Source organism: Camelus ferus, chromosome 4 (assembly GCF_009834535.1).
Source record: "Camelus ferus isolate YT-003-E chromosome 4, BCGSAC_Cfer_1.0, whole genome shotgun sequence".
In the NCBI taxonomy this organism is placed as follows: domain Eukaryota; kingdom Metazoa; phylum Chordata; class Mammalia; order Artiodactyla; family Camelidae; genus Camelus; species Camelus ferus.
Genome location: NC_045699.1, coordinates 63,252,575 through 63,279,872, shown reverse-complemented (window position 1 = coordinate 63,279,872; position 27,298 = coordinate 63,252,575). Strand labels below are relative to the sequence as shown.

Below are 27,298 nucleotides of genomic sequence, written 5' to 3'. Positions count from 1 at the left end.
AGAAAATCGAAGTCACGTGGCATTTCCAAGGAGCTCTTAATCAGGCTGCCACACAGAACATACGGATAAACCTTTAGCATCCTGAATTTGCATCAGTTTGTGCTTCACTGTTTAGCATGTTCTTATTCCAATACCCTTATCCCTTTCCCTCAAATATGTTTTGAGCTCTTGCTAAGTACCAGGCACTGTGCTATCTTCACTGGATCCTCCCAACAGCCTGTATTATAGGTATCAGTAAAAAGAACTAGCTTTTTTTTTTGGATCATTTATACGGTGCCAGGCACAATGCTAAATATTTTATGGATACCATCTCTTGCAAACAGTACCATTTTTACCCCCATTTTAAAGATGAGGGAACCAATTGAATGAGATCAATTACAGGTCCACCATCCTTTTTCTGAATCCCTAGGGCCAGATGTTGGAATTCAGAATTTTTTGAATGTGGATTATTTATCATATATTATGTAATGCCCCCAGTGCAGCAGCAGCATGTAACAAAACACATCAATATTTATGCAAAGAAACGTTTAAACAGTCTCCCTAAGTGGGTTGGAGATGATAAACAGCCTCATGTCAGTCAGAACCTGGATGCCAACTGAAGTACAAACAGGCTTTCGGTTTTCAGAGCTTGTTGGAGTTGGATGAGGGTCTGAGAGATGCCTCCGGGTTCAGGGTTACCCAGTTCCATGTGTGTCTCAAGTCCCAGCCTCATTCCAAAGCTCATGTGGTTTATCGCCATCCACACCTCTCTGGGAGTGCAGACAGCAGCAAATGTGGCCACAAGCCTGCATCCAGATCTGTTTGCTCCCAAACCCAGGACTTTCCTAGCACTCAGTGTAGCCATCAAGTGGCTTTTTCCAGCAGAGGGGCCGATCTGCATGCAGCCTTCTGCAATTCATCACTTTGCAGAGGGCCCTGGCTGTAGGGGCCAGCTCACGAGGTACTCACAGGGAAGGAGCTCCAGACTGAGGTTTCCCTGTGGCCCAGTGGGCCTATCTTCTCACGGTCTCCAGAAGGCCACGGATCACGGTTGTATCTGAAAGCTGGAGGTTGAGTCATGGCTTTTCTGTTTCCAATCAGACTCCCTTTCTAAGCAAGAAAGAATCGAGTGTCATGGCTGATAATCCCATTACTTTCTCTTCTTTAACTGAATTTAATAATAAAGGTGATGTAGCCCATGGGATCCAAGCCTGGAATCATCTCACAACCCTCTCTGAAAAGAACTGGAAAATAACCTGTCCCCTGAAAGGACACATCTCAATGCCATTCTCATTTTATTTCATTCACTTACCAGATATTTATTGATGGCCTTCTCTGCTCTCTGCGGGGCACTGGGGTTCAGGATCGAATAAGAAAACAGCCCTCCTGCCCTCAGGAAGCTCGAACAAATGGGTAGAGCAGACAGAGCCAAATGCGGATGTTACCATGTGAGCCCCTCCCAAGGCAATGTGTACAGCAACATGAATACAGGAGGTGCTGGAGGAGCAACATGATGGAAGAGCTGGATAAGAGAAAGGGGGCTTTGCTGGTGGTTAGGGTCAGGGTGGGAAGTGGCTACACAAAGGCCGTGACGTTGCCCCCCAGGTGTCCACTCTTGGGTTTTCTCTTACCTCCTGTTCCTCTCCTTCTCACCCCATCCTCTATCCTACCCCTAAATGTCCACATCTTCAGTCTTCAGCCCAGATCCCTCTTCCTTCCTTTTGTTCTATCCCCATTCTCTCCTTGGTAATTGAATCTATTCCTTTCATGTTAAATACCATCCTTGGTCCCTGGTCCAATTGCATGGCTCGCCCACATCTCTCCAATGAACTTTAGACTCGAACGTCCACCTGCCTACCCATCTCAATTTAGGTGTTCACCCACTCCTTGAAATTCACACATCCAAAAGGGAATTCATGATGATTTTCCTCCAACCCACCTGCTTAAGCAGAAAACTTGCTCCTTCCCTTTCTCAGCCCTGATGATGAAATTAACCAGCCAAACCCTGTTGATTCTCTCTCCAAAGTATACTTTGAATGAAGCTACCCTTTGAGCCAGGTCATCTCCCCTCTTTTTTGGCCTTTAGAATAGTCTGCCCTTGTCTTTTTAATCCATTCTCCACACCCCAGCACCCAGACGGGTCTCTCTGAATGAAGTTGGATCAGGTGATTCTCCAGCTTCAGATGCTTTTGTGGGTCCCCGTCCCACTTTCCATGCCTTTCTGGGCTCTGACATCCCCTGCCCACCCTCTGCCTGCGTCCCACCATCACCCCTCCCTTGTTCCACCCACTCAGGTGAGAGAGCTTCACTACTTTTTTTCTTGTCCAGGTTTTTGCTTTTTTTTTTTCCTTCAAACACAAGCAGCTTTTTCTCCTGTCAGCCTGTTATAGATGCTGTTTCCAAAATAGTCCCATCCCTTCTCATGGCACTTTTCATCCTTTTCTATCCTATCTTCATCCCTTCGGAAGCTTTAAAGTCACCTCCCCAGTGAGGCCGTCCCCGGCCACCCAAATTAAAGTACTTTCCAACCTGTCACCCCCACCCAGTATCCCTCCCCTCTTCAACGACAATTTCATGAAGCAACCAGGAAATATTTATGTACCTACTGTGCGCCAATGGTGTGGGCGTGGTGGGGAAAAGCTGGTGGGGGGGGGCTGGGAAGTGGCTGAGCCTACAGCATGGTTTTCTCCTCTGAGGATGGGGTGTACAGTCGGTATATCCAGAGCAGCAGAGCTCTGGATGGATGGTTCCCTGAAGTCATGTGCTGAGAATTGGGGTGATCTGAATTCAGAGGCAGCTGGAGCCCTGGTAACCATTAGCTAGACCCTCACTCTCCCACACCCATGGCAGCCCTTGGCAGGAAAGTCAGGATACTTTCCCTCTGAGCCTCAAAGTGGCCTTAGCATCCTCCCCAACACAGGCAGCCCTGTCAATTCAATTGAATCGGCTAATTTGCCATTGCAGGCTTATGCAATTTAAGGTAGAACACACTTCTTAGCCCTCGTTAAATATTCATTGGCTTTCCCTTTTAGGAAGGATATGGGTAGAAGCATTTCTTAAAAACCGTATCTCACTCTGGATTTATTTAATCTATTTTTTTCCCCTCTTCTTTTTTTCCCCTCCCCTAGGAAAAAATAATGAATGTCAAAGGAAAAGTGATTCTGTCAATGCTGGCTGTCTCAACTGTAATTGTTGTGTTTTGGGAATATATCAACAGGTAATTACAAAATATGATGAAATGATGTTGATCAAAGTCTCCTCTAATCTCCTAGTATCAGCCAAGTCACCAGGTTGAATTAAAATTAGAATTAACTGACACCATTAAGAAGGGAGTGTACCCTTCCTGCATCCCCTGAGCCCGACTGCCTTTAAAATCACTACATCGTCAAGCACCTCCCAGCTTATTATCTTCCTTCCTGCCATGTTCCGAATGTCTTGATTTTTATACTTTTGTGGTTCTGGGTTGGCTAGAGCTGAAAACAGCAAGGTCATATTAAGACCAAAATGTCATATTAAATTATTTATATGACCAGATATGGAAATTACCTTAAGAAACTTCAGGCAGGAATTCCATGAGAAATCCACCCTAATTTTTGCAGTCCTAAAATATCTGCAGAGTTCAAAGGAACAACTCAAGTTGTTGACTTTTGCTGCAAAATACACTCTGAGTCGCTGGTGATTCATTTGTGCCTGGCTAAAATTTTGGGTGTTTTGCCTTTTTTTTTAATTCTGGAGAGCAAAATGAGTTAAACATTTCTGAGTTTTCAAATTCATCAGTGGATTCACCCCAAATATTTGAGCTGCTTCTGTGTTTTTGGAAACTACAGTGCCTTGGGGATTCCAGCTGGAGAGGCTTCTGACACAAGCAGCTACACAAATGCACGATGCCTGTGACTGTAAGAGGCACTGGTACAGCTCAGCCTTTCTTTCAAAAAGGCCACCGTACAACTGCGCTGGGACAGCTGTCTCGTCACCACTGATATTTTCATGATGAAGTGTTTTAGTAGCCCCCCAAGTTCAAGATGGTGGCCTGGATTAATATCAGGATGTCCCTTTCAATTTTTAAATTCTAAAGATTTGATGAGTCAGCAGGACCAAGAATTGCACCTTCAGGTACCTCAGTAGGAAGAGCCTCCAGAATAGGAGCTGTTATTCCCCAGGGTGCTGAATAGATCTAACCACTTCTGGAATGTTACTCTGTTTAATTCTGAACAACTCAAGATGAACAAGACAAGCTAGAGAGTGACCAAGGTAAAGTGGTCACAAACCAGGTCTTTCAAACAGAAGAAACAGGAGGTAAATGGTCCGAAGAAAAGATGACTTAGAGTTGGATGCAGGGGCCCTGGGGTTCCCCTGGGTACCTGAGGCTGAGGAAATATCCTCGTTGGAGTCTGGAGCTAAGGTGCCAGGGCCGGGGCCTGGGCCACCACTTACCTCCTCTGTGACTTTGGGCAAGTTACTCAGCCACTCTTCCTCAGTTTCCTGATATATTTTTTTTAATCGTTTAAAAAAAATTTAAATGGAGGTACTGGGGATTGAACCCAGGACCTCTTTTGTGAATGCTAAGCATGCGCTCTACCACTGAGCTATTTCCCTCCTCCATCTTTAAAAATGGGGATAATAGTACTACCTGCTTCATAGTTGTTTAACATGTTGAATTAAATAAGTTATTGTGTATAAAGCACTTAGGGCAACGCACTCAGTAAATGCTAGCCATTGTCACCACCATCATCACCATCACCACCACCACCATCATCATCCCCACCCTCCTCATCATCTGCCCAGAGGGCGGACTAGGACAGGGGATTTTGGCAAATAGAAGGAGGAGCTCTAGCAGTTGGAAGAACCCAACAGAAGAACAAGCATCCTTTGGGGTCCCTGCCCTCAGTTGAGATGCTTGTGTAGGTAACCTTTAAGTTCTGAACGCTTGATTAGATCACCTTGGTGTTTTGAACTGCAGCCAGAGTCATACTTCCATATTTTGGGTACTTCACAAAATTAAAATATGGGAGCCAAAGGCCCAAATGTGTGTATTGGCACTGGCCTCACCTAAAGAGGGTTATTTTGCAGTGCTGGGCACACTCTCTCTATGCGGTAACTGGAGCAGGTTCTGGCTGTTCTTCAGGGCCCTAGTCTGGCAGCCAGGCTGCAGCCACATCATTCTTCAATGTGAGGAATCTGCTTGAATGTCTGCGAGAGGTTTAAAAGGCAGCAGATTCTTTGCCACCATGTGAACTGGCCACGGGATGGTCTGAGGTAAGCTGAGGGCATTAACCTTAGACAGGTGGGCTGCACTGTAGCTAAAAAAGGATCATAAGGTAACTAAATCAAACACATCAACTGATTAGTTAATACCACTCCTGTCAGGAGAGCATCCTGCAAGAAAGTCATCCAGGGCAGCATTTGATTTGAAGCTGGATGAAAAAAGAACTTAGAATTTTAGAGATGGAAGAAACTTTAAAAGTAATGATGGTGATGGTGATGATGATGATACCAGCTACTAGTTACTGAGTGTGTGCACGTGTCAGGAACCGCACTCTGCTGTCCCTCCAGTTCTTACAGTAGTGCTGCAAGTTAAGAATTAGTCCATGTTTCTAGATGAGGAACACTGAGTCTCCACAATGTTAAATGTTAATGTTTAAGGTCATAGTTTCAGGAAAATTTAGGTCCAGGGCTGTCTGACTGCAGCTCATTCTCTTACTTGCACTACTCTTCCTTTGAGGATTCCCATTTTTCAAGTGACAAAATAGAGACCTAATAGTTGAACTGACTTAACAGTGAATTTATGTCCAGGTTTGTTTTTTTTTTTTCCTCTTAATGGAGGAACTGGGAATTGAACCCAGGACCTCATGCACTCCAAGCATGCACTCTACCACTGAGCTATGTAACCCCCATTTGCTACATCCAAGTCCTAACTAGAACTCAGGTCTTCTGGTTTGTTGCCCAGGGCTCCCTCTTGAGCTTGTTGTTCATGCCGAGAGCTGTGAGCAATAGTCGGAGCCAAGAATTCCTGCCCTCAAGGGGTTATGCTCTAGATGGAGCAAGCAGATGTATGCAAAAATAACCAAGGATGCAAACTGGAGGAAGGATATTGGAGGGAGAAAAACGGAACCATGAGAGTTCAAGGAGGAAATGATTATGTTTGGTTTAGAGGGGGATCTATGTTTTTGCATTCATTTACAAATATTTATTGAGCACCTACTATGTGCCAGGCACTGTGCTAGGATCGTACTAAGGAAGGCACAGAAGAGGTGGTATTTGAGCTGTGCATGAAGGGTGAGAATGTGTTAAATGCCATACACTGCAGGGTGGATATTGCTGTGACCTGAGATGTTGAAGGGGTCTGGAATTTGAGGGCGATGAGGGGCAAGAAGGATGAATAATTAAAAAGATGGGATGTGGTGGCGAATCTGAATCTACAAACTGATGCCCTGAGTGCCAGCTGGGGGTCTGAGTGCTGTGTTGCAGCTGACCCTCCCCCTTCTCTCTCCCTTTTCCCTTGCTCCTCTTGTAGGATCTGGAGTCAGATTCCCCAGGTTCAAGTACTGTTTCTTCTCGTCCTTCGGCAAAATCACTTAATGCCTCTGTGCCTCTGAGGAAGAACAGAACCTCCTTCACTGATTGTTGTGAGAATTTAAGGAGCTAATACATGTCAGTTGCTTAGAACAGTCCCTGGCCAAGTATTAGCTATTATGAATATTGTCAGATCAATAAACAGATTTAGAAACAAGGGACTTCAGTGCGTATTGAGCTCAGAGGGGAAACCATAGGTGGTTAGAGGGCATGCATTTCATTCCTACCAGGAGATGTGGACTCCCAGCAGCGGCAGAGGCAGAGGGAGGAGTTAAGTGGCTTTGACAGGGTCTGAAACAAATGTTAGTCATTTATCTTTTTCAGAGATGAGGGCAGCTGGGGCCAGACAGGCGCTGAGCCAGGGCAGGTGCCTTTGCCCACGTCCAGGACTCTTTCTACCCGGCTCTGTCCCTTTTATTTACAGGGAGGGGAGTGAGCAATTAAGGCTTAGCTGTTGGGCACAGAACAATGGAGTAATCCAGTATAGCAAGTCCTGTCCCTTTACCCCACCCCCAAATGTCTCTCATGTCAGTGCACTCCTCTTCCTCCATGTCCTCAGCTGCCTTGGTCTGTGCCCGGACCACTGCCATCACCCTCTGACTGGCCACCGACATCTACTCTTACATCCGCTCCAGATAGGACCCTATCCCTCTCCTGCTTAAAACTCTTCAAGGGCAAAATCCCCAGCAGGTCCCAGTAGGGGCCCTCTGGCTACTTCTGTGTTTGTTTCCTTGCACATTTAAATGCTTCCTTCCTTTCGCAGGGCCTTTGTTTATTTTTCTCTCAGTAAGGAATACTATTCCCACTTCCTCTTCACCTGGATTCCTATTTATGCTTCAGAACTCAGCTAAAACATTACCACTTCCTCTGGGAAGCCTTCCAGGTCTTCATGTTAAGTGCTCCTAGTTACTTATGTTTTTTTGTTAGATAGTTAGTTAGTTAGTTAGTTAGTTTTTTTAATAGCTTTTCTTGGAGTTTGAAGTCCTATGGCTGTGTGATTATCTGAATAGGGTCCACCCTGCCCATTAGATCGTCTACACTACCAGGACACATAGGGACTGTGTCTGTCTCTGTAACACATGCTCAGCAAATATTTGTTGAATGAATGGAGGTGATCCACTAGTGGAGTCATATATTCACTGGTCCACATTTGTAGGTGCCTTAAGATGGTCTCATTGCCTTCATTAGCTTAACAAATGCCCTTTGAGGCTGTTTTTTAGAAGGCTCTGAGCTGGTGGGGTGCTGGCTCTGCAGTCGGTTTTCTGGGGGAAGGTAAATCCTGGGTGAAGGATGGCTGGGCCATGGTGTTCCTGAGCAGGTGGCAGGAGAGGACCCAGGTGGAGCCTCTCTCCCTCAGCGAAGCCACCCTAGACAATGCAGAGCTGCCATCTTTTTTTTTTAAACTAAGATTTGAGATTCTCCAGAGACCTCTTTCCCACCCCTTGTTCTGAGTAATCCTGAAGTGACTGCAGTCCCTTGATATCATTGGTTCCATCTCAAAGGAAGGTAGAAACCTAGAAGTGGCCAAAACCCAAGCTCTCAACTCAGCCTAGGGCTTCAATGATAATAATTGCAAAATAGCTTTTCTCCGAATTAAAAGTAACATGATATGTTTTTATTTCTCATTTGCTTTTAGCCCAGAAGGCTCTTTATTGTGGATATACCACTCAAAGTAAGTGCTTTGAATTCTAGATATCAATAGGAGGTCTCCCTTGTCCATTCTGCTACCCCCTACCGTCCATTCTAAATATGGCAGGTGGTGATGGCGCTCTGGTCACAGGTGGAGGGCAGGGATGGGGCCCCAGGGGTCTGCACTGTACTCCTCCAGCCCCCTAGATTTGCCTTTACAGACTCATGGGCATGAATCGTGTTTTGCTCTTGCTTCTCATCAAGCATCTGCCTCTTTAAGTGGTGTCACTGGAGAACATTCCTGCCTTGCTCATAAAAAGAATCAGAGTAGACATTGTCCATTAGGCTGCCCAATACATGTTACATAAAGACGTTTGCAAAGGATCAAGAAAAACGTTTGGGTCTCCTGATGAACTAGTATATATATTATTATTGTTGTTGTCAGTGAGGAATCTGTAAGCCTTCAGTTTTCTCTCTGGTTTCAACCTGGCTTGGTTGTCAGGACGCTCAGAACAGAGTGTTGTACTTAACGGCTTGTACTTTCCTCAGCCTTCACTTCTGATACCATTTACCCCCTGCTGTTTTGTGCTTACATACCACAGGATCTCGGCAATTTGCCCAAATCCACTCAGCTAACATCTTAGCTATAAAATACAAATAAAGGTAAAACTTTGATTCTTACAGAGTGGCTGAGATGATCAAGGTCATGTGAAAACACCTACCTGAATGGCTAAAATGTTTCTCTGTTTCCTTTTGTTTTGTTTTTACTATTGTATTGTTCCACCGTTTATTCTACGCACAACTTCTTTATCATAAACCATCTCAAGCATTTCCTGAAAGTAGAGAAAATTGAGACTCAGAGAGGGAAAATGTCCCATTGCAGTCATACAACTAGTAAGAGGCAGATTCAGGACTCAGATTTAGGTATTAATGCCCCAACCCTGCCATTCTTTTTCTCTCCTTCTCTCCCCGCTAGGGCTCCGTGGACAAGCTGAGTGTGGGAAGCCACCAAAGGGAGGGGAGATCCAGGGGGTGTCAGGTCTATCTTCTTACTTGGCTAGAGCAGCTGTACTTTTCATTTTACAAATTAGCAATTAAAACAATTTTTTCTTAATAATCTGCCATAAAAAGAGTTTCAAATCCTCCCTCCCCACCCCCCCGCCCAAGTTTGGGACTGCCTCATTTTCTAAAAATGTTTGTCATCTTTCTCATTTCTTAGAAACCCAGAAGTTGGTGACAGCAGCAGTCAGAAGGGCTGGTGGTTTCCGATCTGGTTTAGCCATGGGTAAGGCGGTGGGATGACCATCTGTGTCTCCACCTAGCACTACAGAGTCCAAATCAAATGGTTTCTTGGCTGTAACCTTCTCAGTCACTTGTCTTTCTGGCTTATGGAATCACACAGGGAATTCATGTTGTGGTTGGGAGCTGGACATTAAGTTTGGTTTTCATGTTTTTGTTTTTTTCCCTTTTAACTCAGCTGGGGAGGCGGGGTGTGGCGGGGTGGTGAGTGAGGCCCAGGCTGAAGCTGAAATGCTCCTCTGAGGACTGTTTTATCAAGTTTCACTCCCCCTGAAATAACCAGAGGGTTGTTGGCTCATAAAGTTGCTAACCGTGCTGACCTGGAAGGATAACAAGAAAGGCGAGTCCCGCACCTTTTCATCCACAGTACATCTTTATGAGTGAACATTTAGTACCACAAACCTTCCTCCACTCACTTGATGCGCATGTTCTCTGCCTTAGAACCCATTTTGACAAGATCCTCACCCACCATCCCAACACCACAAGTCACCCTCCCTGCCTTCCTCAACTTGTTTTCCCTTTGTTCATTACCCACAGTTACCATGAAGAAGACATAGACAAAGAGAAGGGACAAAGACAGGAAGACGAGGAAGAAAAGCTTCAGCTTTCGGACTGGTTTGATCCACAGTAAGAAAAGAAGTGTCGCCTGAGTCCAGTAAACCCACAGCTTAGCAGGAGGTGGTGGGGGCTGTGTGGGCAGCGGTACCGTGGAGAACATTCCTGATGGGGGAGGCGGAGCCTTAGCACCTATGGGACCTTTAACACAGATTAGATGAGAAACAATCTGGACGTTTTGACTCAAATGCTTGAGTAACAACTGCAGTGATTCTGATGGCAATTAGCCAGCAGCAGCAGATCACACAATCCTGGGGTTGGGAGGGGTCTTACGGGCCACAGGTTGTTGTGGAAAGCCACAGGTTCTAAAGTCAGAGCAAGAAAATTCTGAGATTCAGTTAACTCATCTGTAAAGTGGTAGTGATGATACAAAATCTCACAGGGCCATGCATGTGTTCACTAAGCAAGCATACAACAAATGTTTATCAAACACCTCTCATATGCTAGCTGGTGTCACTATCCATTAATGTGTTCAGAAACTAGCTAATGGGTCAAAAACAGATTTTTTTTTAAAAAGATTGAACTCAAATGGAAAATCAGAGGGCATCACATGAAGTAAGGATAAATATTGTTTAGCGGAATTTTTGTTTCGGCATGTATGTATGTGTATGTGTTTTGTTGTGATGCAACATGTATTCCTCACTATGAGTCAACGTCAAAAATTCTGTCCTAGACATCGTGTTAGGCACAGGAGACAGGAGAAATCAGTGAGTATGGTCATATGCAAGAAGTTCACGGTCCTGTAGGGACACTAGACATGAAATATTTACCAAGATTAGTAAGGACGTGTGATCAACTTGATTTAGAAGGGTGTGGTTTGGAGAGTAAGCAGAGGGGAGCTGTCCAGGATGACCATGAGGTCTGAGAGATGATGGGTGGTGGTGCCACTGGCCAGGAAAGGGACTAGGAGATGCAGGTCTAGGAGAGGGCGAGGCGATGAGCTCAATTAGGGATGTATGTGGACTTAGATACTTGTGGGGCATCTGGACAGAGACTCACAGGGTACCTGTCTGGGTCTGTTCAGGCTGCTATAACAAAATACCACAGATGGGATAGCTTATAAACAACAGAAATGTATTCCTCACAGTTCTGGAAGTTGCGAAGTCCAAGATCAAGGTACCAGCAGATATGGTGTCTGAGGAGGACCCACCTCTTAGTTTCTGTATGCCAGCTTCTCTCTGTGTTCTCATGTGGTGGAAGGGGCAAGGAGCTCTCTGGGGTCTCTTTTCTAAGGGCACTAATCTCATTCATGAGAGCTCCACCCTCATGACCTAATCACCTTCCAAAGGTCCCACCCCCTAACACCATCACTTTGGGGATTGGGTTTCAACACATGAATTTTGGGGAACACAGTAGTCAGTCTATAACTGTGCCCATACCTGTGGCAGAAGATACGTGGTGGAGACACAGGAAGAGAAGCCATCAGGGTGCGGGTGGCAGTGGGATCTCTAGGCCAGGATGAGGCCACCAGGCAGAGAAGCAAAACCGAATCCTGTCTGACATCGGCATTTAAAGGGCCAGTGGAGGAATAAAAGTCTGAAAAGGAGCAGGCGCAGCCATAGAGGGAGGAGGAGGATCAGGGGAGAATAGCAACTATTCTAGCACGAGGGGTCTTGGGATCTCGGAAGACTGAATATGTTTTAGCAAGTTCTCCTATTGTTTTGGGATTTGGGATTCACGCCTGTGTGAAAGGATGGGAATTTTGGCCCCTTGTATGTCATTCGAGGAACTGGACAACAGGGTAGCCATCTATGAGATGCTAAACCATTCCTGGAAATGTAAGAATATGGAAGCACTGCAGCTTTGATAAGTCCCTTAGATGTGTGTGTGCATGTTGGAGTGAGACCCCCCTGCCCACCCCAGCCAAGGACCAGCTAGATGAGCTAGAGATGGTTGCCAAACTTCCTTCAAAGGAGGGGGGCCCGCTTTTACTGTGTACTTGTGGTTTGCTGAGTGGGACTTGGGGGGCAAGGCCAGAGCTGAATTACTGGGGTCAGAGAAGAAACAGATCACAGCCATCAGCTGTCACTCTTTCCGCTCTCCTCCATGTACGATTCTCCTCCAAACAAATGGCGAGCAGATACTTAAAGAATATCGATTTGACGTGGCACCAAATCCAAGCCTTCTCAAGGCACCAAAGTATGTTTCTTGCATAAATGAATGAAAGATGAGCAACTAAATTTACAAATATATTTATATAAATGTATCCATTTCTATAAGCTATCAGAAACAATTAAGTATATTGTGTATACATTTTTGTATCAAGATCTCTTAGTCTCTGTATGTCTGATCACCTGATCACCGCATCCTCTTAATTTTCCTCCTACTTCTCCTGTCTCCCTTCTCAGTCTCCTTGACAGGGGACCCTGCCTCTCCTCAGCCATCAAATAGTAGTTTCTGGAGGTTGAGTCCATTGTCCTCATTTCTTTTCTTCATACATCATCTTCCAATGTGCTCTCATCCATTTCCATGGCGTTAGATACCATTTGTGGGAGAATGACTCCCGCCTTTGTATCTTCAGCCCAGAGGTTTTCTGAGCCCCTGCTTGTGTCTCACTGACTGCCTAACAGCTCTGCATGTCTCACGTGACCCAGATGGAGTTCTTGATTCCACCCCACCCTTGTTTTTCTAATTTCCCATCACAAGCAAGCCTGAGTCCAGGAGACTGCTCTGATTCATCCTTCATCCTTTCCTTCACCCCTACAGTCTAATTCGTTTACATATTCTGTTAATTCTTCCTCCCAGATTCTTCCCACATCATCTCTTCTCTCCATCTCACAGGCACCCTTGTTCATGTCGCCATCAGCTTTTTGCTGGATCACTGTCCACGCACTGCTACCTGGGAGGAGTCCAGTAAATAATGCACTGTATGCATTCCACATCTTTTCTGACCTGCTGTGTGATTCACAGAATTTTAACATTTCCTCTACGCAACTCTTGGGGACCACAATGTACTCATAAATTAAGTACATAAAATTTAAAAGCTACCAATTACCTAGGTAGGTGTGTATTTGGGTTATGGAGGCAATTTTATTTTGTGGGAAGCCTTTGGCCTGGACTGGTGGGACCCCACAAGCTGAACACAGTGGGTGCCCTGCTTGGTAAGAAGGCATATGGGCTGTTTTCAGTCTTTCCTGGTACTTCTTCCTCCTTTTAGAACCCCATCTTGGTGACCTTGGCAGTTGACACTGGCAAATGCTAGCTCATCTGCCGGCTGTCTCTTCTTTTTTGTTGTTGTTGAGGGGTTGGGGGTGGAATGGGGGTGGATTTTGAGCAGAGGTTCATCCAGGAAGCTGATCCTCCCACCCCTTCTTCCTCCTCTACTGCCTGTGTTCTCAGCCTGTAGTCTGGCTTCTTAGTCAGGGTCCCTGACATGTTGGAATGGCCAGTGGAATTTAATAATTAACAGCTGGGAAATAGAACATTTTAATTTTTAATTAAACATTAATTTTTAATATTGCTAGGTTGTTTTGTTTTTTTTTCCTGCTGGAAGGAATCTTCCCAGCCAGGTAACCAAACTGGACACTGGTTTCCTGACTCAGTCTTTCTAGAAGGTGTAGACTGAGTGGTCATGCCACTGAGGAGTGCGTGGCAGGTGATTCTCAAAGGCTGGGACGGGTCTCATTCCTCTGATCTTCATGCTCAGCACTGGGCCTGGTACAGAGCAGGCACTTAGCAAATGTGCATCGAGGGGTGCCCTGGTCTAGCCCTCCCTAACGATTAACTGGCTAAAGACATGGTGCCCTTCTGCTCTCCTACCCCCACTTTTTTATTTGTAAAATGGGAGTGGTGGTAGCACCCATTTTGGAAGGTTGCGAGGCTTCAATGAGAGAATGAAAGTCAAGTACTTGCCCCTGTGTCCAGGAGTATTAAGAATACCTTCCCTTCCTCCTCTTTCTCTTCCTTTTCTTAAAAACAATAATACCTGCTTGCCAAATGTTCAGCTCACACGCAGCTGCATGGCTTAGCTGACGGGCTGGGTCAGAACGTCTAAGAGATCTTTGACAGGCTCTATACACTAAGGACTGAAGTGAATGAGGTGACGATACAGGGAGGGTTTAGTTCTAAAATGTTGGTTATAGAATTCTAAGCCATGTGTGTGTGTGTGGGTGGGTGGGTGTGTGTGTGAGTGTGGTTTTTGGTCTGAAATCCTGTCGTTCAAGGAAGCTGGGGGTTTTATATGACTAAAAACATCACATAAGCTTCTTGAAAAAAAAAAAAAAACTCATCATTTCTCACTCTGCACTGATAAAAATGCCAAAGTAGCTAAGTTGAGTGGAAAGGATGACAAACCTGGATTTTTAATCCCAGTTCATGAGCATGGCAAGTACAAATCCAGTTCAAGAAGCAATAGAAGGTAATGGTTCAGAGTACTGACTACAGATTCAGACTATCTGGCCCAGCTTGGCCCCTTACCAGCTGTGTGATCTCAGACAAGTTATTTAACCTTTCTGTGCTGCAGTCTCCTCAGTGATAAAATGGGAATCAAAACAGTGACCACCTCTGAAGGGTGAAGCCCTTGGCCCTGTGCCTGGCCCCATAGGAAGTAGCCAGTGTGTGTTAGTTACCATCATCAGTGGCCAGATGTTTGGCCTTGGACAAATTAACAAGCCTTTCTGAGCCTTGCTGTCTTATCTGTACAATGGACATAATATGTGGCAAGGCTGTTGCAAGGATGAAATGAGAAAGTGCCTGGCAAAAACAGAGTCCAAAACAACTTCTTTTATGATGGAAAGAAAATAAGAGCAACTGTCCCCCGTGCAGCTGGCATACCTGGGGTGCAGGGTCAGAGCTGTGTGTGGGGTTTGAGACTCCAGACAAGATGGGGGGGCACCAAGAGAGCAGCCAGGCGGTGTCCCTCCCAGTTCTGGAGGCAAATCACTGTGCAGGGAAGAAGGAGGCAGGCCTGCCGGGGGGCATAGGGCAGGGGTGGGAGGCTGAGTCAGCTCAAGAACAGGAGTGCAGAGTTGGGTGCAGGAGGGACAGGAGGCAGGACAGGAGGCATGAGGGAGAGTCTACTGAGGGCTGAGGCGACGTGGGGGTGACCTAGCCTTGCTGGAAAAACCCAGCTTTGCCAGTGTGGGAGGGGCAGTTTCGTGAAAATCCATGTGTGAGGGTAGGGGAAAGTTTTACTGGGCCGATCTACTTGCTAATATCTCCTCAACAGTGCCACGTGGTGAGAACACAGCCAGCAGGGACCCGATGGGGCCACCAAGACTTTGCCCCAGTCACCGGTCTTCTCCCCACAGTGGCTGGAGTGCAAGCACAGGGCTGGCAGGGGCCGGGCCCTCATGCTGGGGGCTGAATCTAAATGACTGGGTTGCAGTTTCTGCTTCCCAGTGGGGGAAATGCAGCCACTTCCAGAGCAAATCGGGGTCAGAGCCTGGTCCCCGCCACCCCCTCCCACTTCAGGCTGGGCCCCCACTGCTCCTCAGCCTTTACGCATTTGCTCTGTCTAGTCTGCCAGTTTGCTGTTGTTCTGACGTTGCTTCCTGTGTTTGTGTTGGCTTTGCCACATCCCTTTCAAGTCTTCTGAGTGCAGAGAACATCCCCCCACCTTTGTGCTCCGAGTAAAGAGGCAGCGTGGTCTGATGAGTCCCTTCTTTTCTGGGTGACTCTGTCTCCGTGTTTGTAAAATGAATGATAACACCAGAACTCCTTTAAGTCTGGGGCCCTTTTCGTCCTATAACCAGGTTCCTGCCCAGAAATCCCTTTCTGGCAAAAGACAAACTGAAACAGCTTTTCCCTTTTTGAGGTCTAATGTCACTCTCTCATCCCCCTGCGTCAAGCATTAGGGCTTTCTCAGGGTCAGATGTCATCCACAGGGATAAATAACACCCAGAGATGCCACTGGCGGCTTAGGAAGGGGCTGGGGAGGGAGGGGAAGGGATTTAGAGGGATGAGGATGAGGACAAGGAAAGCAGGAAAGGGAGACAAGAGGGTATGAGCTGTACAGGTCAGATCCCCACAGGGCTCCGCAAGGCAGTCCTCTGGTCCTTCACCCCGAAGATGCTGCAGAAGTCACATCTCCAGCTGAATGCTTGGGATTAAACTACAGTCAGGACTCAAGGACAGTCACCACAAGTCATGGCTGACCCATTTTCCCCCAGACTGTCTCTGCCCCAGCTTCTCAAAGTGACTCATGAACTCTCTGTTTTGTCACCAGGAAACGCCCAGAGGTTGTGACCATGACCGGATGGAAGGCGCCAGTGGTGTGGGAAGGCACTTACAACAGAGCCATCTTAGAAAATTATTATGCCAAACAGAAAATTACCGTGGGTTTGACAGTATTTGCTGTCGGAAGGTAGGTGTCACTAATAAAATTGACCTTGACTTTTTCTGGTTCCGCTGTTAGAGGGTTAGTGAGGGGCCCCCTGGGCTTATGGAAGCTGTTTGTGACTTGTTTGAATTCCTGGGCAGGAGAATGGTGTAATGGGACCATTGCAGGCTCGTTTCTGATGAGGCCCCAAAAAGCTGAGAACAAAACAGGAGTCTCAAAGTGAGGGGCTCGGGTTGCAGGTAAGAATGTCTGCTACACCCACTCTGGAGTCTACAGCACACCCACATCCATCTCCTCCCTGGCCTCCATGGCTCTCTGGAAATTCCAAGAATGCCAGCTGTTAGCCCAAACGTATACCATTGTTTCTCCTTTGCTCTCAAGACCCAGGACCAAGGACCAAGGACCAAGGACCAAGTACAGAAGTGACTTAAGCGCAGTGGTTTTCCACATCAGCACAGATGACCACTCCTCCATGGGTTCCTCTGCCCTATTCCACCTGGAGGCTTTGGCCCCAGGACATTTGGCTGGTAAGAACAGCCTCTTCCAGAGGTCAGAGAGGTTCCTGTGTCAGCTTCCATTTCCTTGATTAGAACATTTCTCCCCAAACTGCAATCATTCTTACTTAAAAGAAGTAGCTGTAATATTAGTTTTAAAATATAACTCATTTTGCTCTTTAGGAGAATTTTTTCTTTCAAAAGAAATTCAAAAAAAAAAACAAAAAACAAAAAACAGACAATGTTTTTTCCCTATTCGCCCTGCCTCCCCATCAATGGGCTTTCCATCTGTATCTTTTCCGAAAGCCACGTGGGAAGTTGACCCCTTGCTTGTACAAAGAGATTTGAAGTCCCAGGTGGATTTGAGCTTGAACTCTGCCCACTGCAGGGCCTAGAGGAGAGTTCTGTGAAGATCTGAGAGTTCTCCCGAGACCTCCAACTCAGAGCCCAGAAGCCATCACCATCACCATACTAACCAAGCCTTATTGTCACTGAATGTGCTCGTCCCCGGGACCTACGTGGCGTCTCTTGTAGAGAAGGCTGACTCTGGAGTTTTGACATTTTTACTAGAAGAAGCTGTACTGTTAGGAGTTGGGAACAGGATGCTCAGCTCACCTAATCCTTTGGTACAGGAGGGGACAAACCAGCACATTGCAGATCGATTTAATCGTGGTGTTTCAGAAAAGAGCAGAACGTATCATACCGCTCCACTATGGCTTCAGCTATCTCGTTGCAGCTTAGCAGAACTAAACTGTAGATGGCATACCCTGGTGAAAACCCCGTGCTCTCCGCTCTAAGGCAGGAGAGGACTGTTTGTACTCAGCAGCAATAAATCCTCCCAAGAGAGGATTTGGACTTTTAGGAGGTGTGATATTTGGTTTGTTTTCAAATAACAATGCACAGAGCCAACAGCAGTGTTTTAATCTCTAAACAATGTTAAACCTCACAAAGGCTCCCTCCCTCTCTGGACTGTCTCCCAAGCTTTAGGACACAATGGATTTTTTTTAAAGTTCCAGAGAATGAAAGAATTTCCTGGCTACCAGCCCCAGAGCCATGTCGAAGTCCCTCTGTATATTGCTCAGATATGTTCTATTTAAAAAATCAGTACTGTAAACACTTGGGTTTCCAGAGACCAACATTAAAAGCACAGTTTACTTTTGTGGTAATGAAAGGGGATCCAAGCAGCAACCAAAAAGCAAAAAGTGCCAGTTATTATTACTCACAAAATGTGGTAATTTGGCTGTTAGTGTGATCAGCAAATTAAATTCGGTCCATGTTCACTGAGCGTGAGTCTGGGGTGGCAAGAGTTGTGTTAAGCTAGCTGACCACTCTTTCCCCTACTCCATCAGCTCTGTGACTTCACAAGCTAGCATGTGGCTTGGCTTACAGAAGACATGAACATGATGTTTTTTGAATGAAAAGGTATCTAGCTCAAATACCACTACATATCTCTTAGAATGACCCAAATCCAAAATGCCGACAACAGCAACTGCTGGTGAAAATGTGGACCAACAGGAACTCTTATTCACTGCTGGTGGGGATGCAAAATGCAGAAACCACTTTGGAAGACAAGTTTGGCAGATTCTTACAAAACTAAACATACTCTTACCATACAGTCCAGCAATTGCATGCCTTGGTATTTATCCTAAAAAGCTGAAAATTTATGTCCACACAAAAACTGGCATACGAATGTTTATAGCAGCTTTATTCATAACTGCCAAAACTTGGAAGTAACCAAGATGTCCTTTAGTAGTTGAATGGGTCAATAAACTGTGGCACATCCAGACAGTAGAATATTATCAGAACTTAAAAAAAAAAAGATCTATCAAGCCATGAAAAGACATGGAAGAACCTTCAATGCATATTACTAAGAAAAAGAAACCAATCTGAAAAGACTACATACTGTATGATTCCAACTATGTGACATTCTGGAGAAAGAAAAACTATGAGGAGAGTGAAAAAATCAGTGGTTGCCTGGGGCTGGAGCTGGGGAATGGATGAACAGGCAGAATGCAGGACTTTTAAGGCAGTGAAAGTACTCTGTATAGTACATACATAAGGATAGATATATGTCATTATACATTTGTCCAAACCCACAGAGTGTACACCACCAAGAGTGAACCTTAATGTAAACTGAGCTTGGCGTGATAATGATGTGTCAGTGTAGATTCATTGATTGCAACACATGTGCCACCCTGGTGCTGCCTGATGTTGACAGTGGGGGAAGCTGTGAGAGGGAGCAGCAGGGTATGAGGGAACTCTCGGCGCTTTTAGCTCAGTTTTGCTGTGAGCCTAAAATGTTCTAGAAAATAAAATCTATTTTTAAAAAAGGAAATGAGATAGTTAAAATCAGGTTAAATCAGAGGTTGTTTGCTCTGGTATATGGCTGGGTCTCATAATGATGGTGTCTGGATAACAGATTGGTGTTTGGGGTGAGCAGTGGGAAACTCACAGAGTGAGTATGTAATGTGGAAGGATGTCCATGTCCCATAACCCAGTCTCTGGGTCTCAGAAAAGGATAAAAGAATGGCGATGGTTAGGCTCATGCATCCCCAAAGGACCCAAGGGTCAAGTCACCCTTGCATCTGGTGGGACAACAGGTTTTCACTGGGGTATAGATTGGAGTTTTTGAGAGAATCCTAAGAACTAGCACCCCCTAATGTTAGTTAAAAGGCACAAACTTCCAGTCATAAGATGAATAAGTCCTAGGGATCTAATGTGCAGCATGGTGATTACAGTTAATCATATTGTATTACATACTTGAAGGTTGTTCAAAGAAGAAATCTTAAATTTTCTCACTACAGAAAAAGAAATGGTAATTATGTGACGTGATGAAGGTACTAACTAATGCTGAGGTGGTAATCATTTTGTAATATATGTGTACCAAATGAATTCTTTGCACATCTTAAATTTACACAATGATATATGTCAATTTTATCTCAATAAGGCGGAAAAAAATAGAACTAGCGCCCACTGTGCCTGCCTGAAGTCTGAACCAATTGATAAATAAGACAAAGGCAGACAGTAGTGAATATTACCTTCAAAATAGTTCATTACAGTTAAAGCTGTTCTTGGAGAATGTGGCTTATCTCTGCAGGCCCTGGGCCTCCTAACACTGAACCACAGAATTAGAAAGACTTAGGCATCCAGGCACCAACAGCACCAGAAATTACAGGCCTCTGGATGTGGGAGTAGGGTCTGTACCACTAAGCTTACTGCAAGGCCCAGAGCAGTTGAGAACACATGTTCTCCCCGCCTGGCCAGCTTCTAAGAGTGGGAGAGGAGGGGGCCGGGCTGTGCGTGCCCAGTCACCCCTCCAGAATCAGCAGTCAGGTAAGTTACTCCGCCTCCCCAAAGCTGAGTGAATGAATGGTGGAGACTGGCAGGAATGTTACAGCAGCAGATGTCCCTCTGTGTGAAAACACTCATCTGGAATGGGGAAAAGTCATTCCTTTCCTAAAGAGCAAATTACAGACAAGATAGTCAGAACAACACATCACCTCCTGTAGAAATCCCAGAGGTTATATCTACCCCATTCTTCTTTGTTTCAGATACATTGAGCATTACTTGGAAGAGTTCTTAACATCTGCCAACAGGCACTTCATGGTTGGCCACAAAGTCATATTTTACATCTTGGTGGATGACGTCTCCAGGATGCCCTTGATAGAGCTGGGTCCTCTGCGTTCCTTCAAAGTGTTTGAGATCAAGCCTGAGAAGAGGTGGCAGGACATCAGCATGATGCGCATGAAGACCATCGGGGAGCACATCGTGGCCCACATCCAGCACGAGGTGGACTTCCTCTTCTGCATGGACGTGGACCAGGTCTTCCAAGACAGCTTTGGGGTGGAGACCCTGGGCCAGTCGGTGGCTCAGCTACAGGCCTGGTGGTACAAGGCAGATCCTGACGAGTTCACCTACGAGAGGCGGAAGGAGTCCGCAGCATATATTCCGTTCGGCCAGGGGGATTTTTATTACCACGCGGCCATTTTTGGGGGAACACCCACTCAGGTCCTAAATATCACCCGCGAGTGCTTTAAGGGAATCCTCCAGGACAAGAAAAATGACATAGAAGCTCAGTGGCACGATGAAAGCCATCTAAACAAGTATTTCCTTCTCAACAAACCCACTAAAATCTTATCCCCAGAATATTGCTGGGATTATCATATAGGCCTGCCTTCAGATATTAAGCTTGTCAAGGTATCTTGGCAGGCAAAAGAGTATAATCTGGTTAGAAATAACGTCTGACTTTAAATTGTGCCAGTAGGTTTCTGAATTTGAGAGAGTATTATTCTGGCTACTTTGTCAGAAAAGTAACACTTAATTTTAACTTAAAAAAAAAAAGTACTAACAAAATACCAACACAGCAAGTACATATTATTCCTCCTTGCAACTTTGAGCCTTATAATATGGGAGAATGAACATATTGTAATCAGATGTAAATTCCCAGTGATTTCTTATCTATTCTGGGTTGGGGAATATGTGATCAGCTGAACCAAAAAAAAGAAAAGAAAAGAAAAGAAAAATTGTCATAGGCAAAGAAAAAGTCAGAAACACTCTACAAGTGCCAGATGATATACTGGAGAAAAGCGTGCAAAGGGAAGTGTTTGGCAACAAGATACAATCCTGAGGGGCTGTCCTCTTGATTCCAGTGTCCTCCTGTCTTTGCCAAGTCTAAAGCAACACAGAGCTGCTTTGCAGCAGGAGAACTCAAGGACATAGTCTACCTTGGGAATCCTCAAATGGTTTCAATAGTAGAGTGCTTCAGGCAGTTTGTAGTCCGTGGCCTTTTCTCATCAGGACGTTGTTTGGCTTCTGTGCAGAGACTGGTCAAGAGTCCCAGCGGATATCATGGGGTGAATGTTGGGGGTCACAGGGAATCTGAATGAGTCAGTGGGTGCTCAGCATGAAGTGAAAACAAAGCGTCAAAGTAAGCTGGCCATGAAATAGCAAAGAGAGAGTGGAAAGAGAGTTTGATCACTGTGGGGCAGTGCCACTCTGAGGGACAACAGGGCATGGGGTTGGCATGTAAACACAGCGTGGATCCAGGCGCTGAACGGGAGGCAGCGCGGTTGGTCTCCAGCCTCCTCAACCCTAAGACAACCAGAGAGCAGCGTTGTCTTAGAAGATGCTTCTTGTCTGGGCCAAGTCGCATTCAGTTTGCCAGATTCTGGAACTTGTGTCTTCAAATCCTTGGCCAGAGGAAGTGGATGGTGCCAGAGTAGACAAAGGCCCACCATGGACTGAAGAGGCTTGCAAAGGGTCACATTTCCCAGACCTGGGCTTCATGACGGTTAGTCATCAGCAAGTCCTGCCACCATTTGCTCTAACCCTCAGGGTCCCTCAGCCCATCAGGCCGCAACCTGGAGGGCTGACATCAAGGACTGGAGTGGAGGAAAAGCCCACTCATCAGGGAACCTCTCATTTCCCCCTGCCCTCTCTGCACTACTGAAGTGTAGCAACCAGACACGTTTAATAAATAAAATGGTTAATTGATTTTATATCAAGAGTAGAGGGGATGGCAATGAAGACCCAGTCCTCATGACTAAACAGCTTAACATTCAGCTCCTTTCTCTAACAGAAGCTAGGAAACCCTACATATTATTTAAAGTTAAGCAATTCAATGTAAAGGAAGTTAGGAGGCAATATTTACACATGCAGTTCTGTTTATGTTTTGCTTGTGTTCCAGTTTAGGTCATTTGTTTCCATTTTCAAGGGATTTACTTGAAGAGGCTTGCACTGGCTTGATGTTCAGCACAACGGGCTGCTTTGATAAAATGAAACCTACATTTTCTCTACCATTTCACTGTGCCTCCTACTCTTCCGTTCCTGCCAAAAATTCTCACAACCCAGCAAAACAAATAAAACCAACAAAAATCCTGGAGAAGTGGCCTTGTAAAAGAAAAAGGAGATCACAGATTAGTTCGGACTCCTCTCTACACTCAAGTTTTCTGGGATCCGTTCCGGAGTAGGGGAAGTTCACGGTTTCAGTCCCAAACCAAAGAAATGATCTGTCCTCAGAGGTCAAAGGACTGATGTTTCCTTTTGAGGGAATCTTGATTTTTTTTTTAAACAAATTCATTTAAATTTAAATTCCAAGTGGACAAAGTCAAGATCTCATTAATAGTTCAATATTTTAAACAAATAAAATAAAATTCCTGATTTCCAATGGAATAAATTATTTTCTCAGTATATTCTGGTCTGGTCATAGATTGTACATTTTCTTCCAAAGATGTTCAGAACCGTTGATTGCAGAATTTTAAATACTTAGACTCTGAAAAGTCCTCATGTCCTTTTAAAACTGTGTCCACTATTCTAAAGATAGAAAGAACATGGTTGAGATTTGCTAACTTATGTAACAACAAATGCTCATATAGAACTTTCCAAAGTGATGCACTGAAGAAATTAACTGCCAGTGGAAGAACCACTAGAGTAAGCCTTGCCCCCAAAGGTCAGGGCGGGGCGCGAGGTCAGAGGGGGAAATCAATACCAAACCATTGTCTGGTTACTAGTCCTGACCCCTGGGGAGTACATCTGGCCAAGGGAGGCCTGGGAGGGACTTTCTGGATGGATTTCCAGCAAGGCTGGTGGCTGTATTTGTAATAAAGATTGAAGGGGAGCAAGATGATGTAGTGTGGTGCATGGGGTACACAACAAGGCATGGTTCCCTCATAGTAGAGAATTATTCCCATTTTGTAGATGAGCAGAGTGAGGTTCCGAAAGGTTAAGCCACCCAGCGGGGAGGCAGCTGAGCTGAGGTCACATCAGAGAAGCCGATAAGGAGAAGTGTTGACACCACACATATGGAGGGCCATGTTTCCTATCGAGGAAAATGTCGCTTTATAGAAGAATCTAATAAAGAGGAATTTTTGCCATAAGAATTAATATTTTAAAAGAAAAACAAGATATGTTCCTAGACCTGTACCACTTCCCACTTTTTTATGCACAAAAACTGCCCAAGTGCATTAAATTAGTTAAAATGGATCGTGTAAAAATAAGTAAATAAATAAAAGACTCTGTGATCATTCTCAACTTGATATCGTGCCTGTGGAGCTGCTGTAAGCCCCATGGGCACACAGACGCTGTTATTTCAAGGCAGTTCCCCGAGGGCATGGCTGGGCGGGGGGGGGGGTGGCGTGGAAGGCACAGCCACACCTCCTCCTTCCACTTCACCTCTAATCTGGGGGTCCCACGCAGCTGAAAGGCAAGAAGTTTCTTAAAGGCCAGAAGGGCCTGACTGCTCTTGTCCTTCTTGGAATAACTCATTTTTTTTGTATCTCTCCCAGCCAAAGCCACCATGTGGTTTACTGATAAGGGAACTATGGCAATACTTATAGTTACAAGTATTTATTAAATCACTGTTCATTAAATGTACCTTACGTGAATGAATAACACAGGCATGGTAGCATACAAACACGTGTGAAACATCATAGGAAGCATGAACACATAACATACAATATATACATTTTTAAGGAGAGAAAGCAGTGTTAAGTGGGGATCCAGTGGTCAAAGCCTCAGCTCTGTAAGGGCGCAGAGGTAGGATTCAACCCAGGACAGTCTGACTTTAAATCTTTTGCTCTTCCCACAGCTCCAGTCTGCTGTGCACGTGCACGCATGCACACACACACACACACACACACACACACACACACTTTAACCATCTTGTCTGAAATCTGAGGACAGCAAGGAATCACCACCAAGAGCTCTCAATTAGGCATTAAAGAGCAAGAACTTACTAGACCAGAAACTCTTCAGAGGCAGAAGGTAGGTCTAAACTCATCCTAGAGCCACGCTGGAGGAGCAGCCAAGTGAAACCTGAGTGATACAAGGTCCAGGGAAGTTCAAGGGCCAAGGGAGTGCAGAGGAGGGAAGGATGTCCGAGGAGGTGGAAATAGCCTCAGAGGGGCTACCTCAGAATGGAGCTTTGAGAGAAGAGAAGGGGATGGCTGTGAGGAGTGGAGACGGAATGAGGTTTCAGAGGGAGAAGGAGCAGAGGCAAAGCACAGAGGACTGTGGTAAGACTCGCACGGAGGCCCACACAAATGGTGCTGATGCCCTGGATGAAATCTCACAGCAGAGCCTGTGAGGAGAGCAGCAAAGACCATGAGAGGGCTTTGGCTGGTTAAAGGCTGGACCTTTCCCTGGCATCCGTGGCTCTCTTTCTCCCTTCCCAGCAATGCCAGGTCTCCTTTATGGAGTTTATGTGATTTCTATGAAAACTGGTGCCATGGTTAAAGCAAGTGACCTAGACTAGACCAGTCAGCTCTTTCCCTCCCCCTGGTGGAAATGACTGATTCTGGGGTAGGCAGGTGACCTAAACTAGTCCAACCAAAATGAATCTCAGGTCTTTTACTGCAAATGAGGAAGCATGTAACATTAGATGCTGCTAACACCTCTGGGGACCACAAGGGAGGTCAGCCTTAGGATGAAACTGACAATAGGACATGAGGAACAGGGACACTGAAGGAACTGCAGCCCTTGATGACAACACTGAGCCACTGTCTCCAGCCTTACCTAAAGACTGCATTGCCGGTGGGCTTTTCGAATGTATGAGCCAATGAAGTCCCATTATTGTTAAAGCCACTTAAAATAGGGGTTTCTCTTATAACTGAATATATTCCTGCGGAACCCTTCTAGAATTGTTAGTTCCTTAAAGGTAGGATCATCACCTGCCTTTGCATCAGCTCCAGCACCTGTTACGTCACCAGTCTCAGAGGCGCTGCTTAGTGAATATCCACCAGATGAATGAATGAATGAATCATCACATCCACTCCCATCATGCCTCATAAAAGTGCTTTTTTTAATTAAAAAATTTTAAATTTTGTTTATGAACTCTGTATCCTATTACAAAGCAGGTGCTTTTCTATTTGGCAGCTGGAATTACTTCTCCTACAGTGCACACTATGGGAACTCAAGAGTTGCGGTCTGAGCTTCAGGCTCTAAGCTGGTACCATAACCTACTGGGTTTGGTGCTACGTAAGGCCAAGGGTGCATGGGACAGATTTGCTCCATCAGAGTAGAGCAGTGGTTCTCAACCAGGATGATGTGCACAACCACCAGCACTGTATGCCCACGCCCCAGCCCCTGCACTGACCCCAGGGGCATTTGGAAATGTCTTAAGATATTGTTGGCTGTCATAACTTGTGCAGGGGTTGCTGCTCACATTTAGTGGGTAGAGGCCAGGGATGCTGCTAAACATCCTGCAACGCACAGGACAGCCTCACACCAAAGAATCATCTGACTCAAAATGTCATTCGTGATGAGTTTGAGAAACCTGGCATAAAATTCCCTTGAACTTCATTAAGAAAGAAACGTGGGGAGCCAATATGCATAATACCCACATGTCTATACCCTGGGAATAGTCCTCGATGGGTGTCCAAAGCTTTGAACTCATCTTTTCTTAGTCTTCCTGTAACATAAACAGCTAAGACAAAAGTAGTTCTCCATACTGAACACTAGAGGGCAGGAATTTCCAAAGATAATACTGTTACCCCAAGCAACTGCAGTAATTAAAAACATTCTTTTCTGGACTTGGCCAAGACTGCACTTTTGTAGAAATAGATATAAATTTTGCATATAAATGAATATCGCTATAAATATTTAAGGTATGTGGCTGTGAAAAGTCAGCCAAAATTAGAACACACTCTTAGTGAACTGACTGTAACTGTTAGGAATAAAGGATGGTTATGCTAGCTAGGTGTTTCAGTTAAAGATATTTTGGTTGCAAAGAACAAACATTCTCCTTGAGTTGTCTAAACCCACAAGGGAGATTATTGGGAGGCTACTGGAGAGTTCTACAGAATATAAGGGAGAGTTGACAACCAGACAGTGGTATACTGAAGCTAGTTCTCACTTGCTTGTGAGAACCTGTTGTATGCAATACTCGCCAACTCCCTGTTCTGTTCAGTGATTTCACTGTGGTAGCTTGATACTGGCCATGGTGGGGGTATTTACACCATGGGAATCAGCAAACACTAAAAATCAAAGATCCCTTCAATCCTTTTGCCTTCCTTTCCTTTTCATCTTTCTTTTTTAGGAAGTGGTTGTGTAAAAATTTACTAGCACATCACTACAAGCAGACCATAAGCAAGAGCCAGGGAAGTTCAAGGGCTTCAACAGCTGAAAACTGTGAAATTCCCCTGCAAATAGGACCCAGCTCCAACTATCTCCAGATTCAATGTTTCTTCCTTCAAAACTCTAAATTCTTGGAAAAGAAAACCCAAATGGTACAGCATCCACTCATGGTCCCAGCAGCTGTGCCATGGCGTAGGTTTGCTGGAGGGTGGATTATAGTGTGGAGCAGTTCTCAGAGAAGCACATATTTCTGTGAGCTGGGTGGATGCCTCTAAAAATGTCTACCACACTGACTTGTAGCTGTCTGGCTGTCAATCACTTCTTTCCACATATCTAAAATATTCCCAACTACCCTGAT

The 27,298-nt window shown here is 45.3% G+C and overlaps 1 protein-coding gene and 1 non-coding gene across 6 annotated transcripts in view; one reads left to right on the top strand and one right to left on the bottom strand.

Annotated features, from left to right (window-relative positions):
- LOC102516521 (N-acetyllactosaminide alpha-1,3-galactosyltransferase) overlaps window positions 1-23,058 on the top strand; it is a 60,184-nt gene extending 37,126 nt beyond the window's left edge. For 2 of the 5 annotated variants that reach the window (XM_032478340.1, XM_014554865.2), the window contains exons 3-8: window positions 3,108-3,196; window positions 8,189-8,224; window positions 9,401-9,466; window positions 10,018-10,107; window positions 16,262-16,399; window positions 20,421-23,058. In XM_032478340.1, coding sequence (XP_032334231.1) covers window positions 3,117-3,196; window positions 8,189-8,224; window positions 9,401-9,466; window positions 10,018-10,107; window positions 16,262-16,399; window positions 20,421-21,114 — 1,104 coding nt within the window. In that variant the 5' untranslated portion in view covers window positions 3,108-3,116 and the 3' untranslated portion in view covers window positions 21,115-23,058. The remainder of the gene's footprint in view (window positions 1-3,107; window positions 3,197-8,188; window positions 8,225-9,400; window positions 9,467-10,017; window positions 10,108-16,261; window positions 16,400-20,420) is intronic. The other 3 variants (XM_032478338.1, XM_032478339.1, XM_032478341.1) reach the window with 3 other exon arrangements.
- TRNAS-GGA lies at window positions 5,798-5,869 on the bottom strand. Its single transcript has one exon. It is a non-coding gene; the product is annotated as a tRNA-Ser (tRNA).
- Window positions 23,059-27,298: the final 4,240 nt, after the last annotated feature.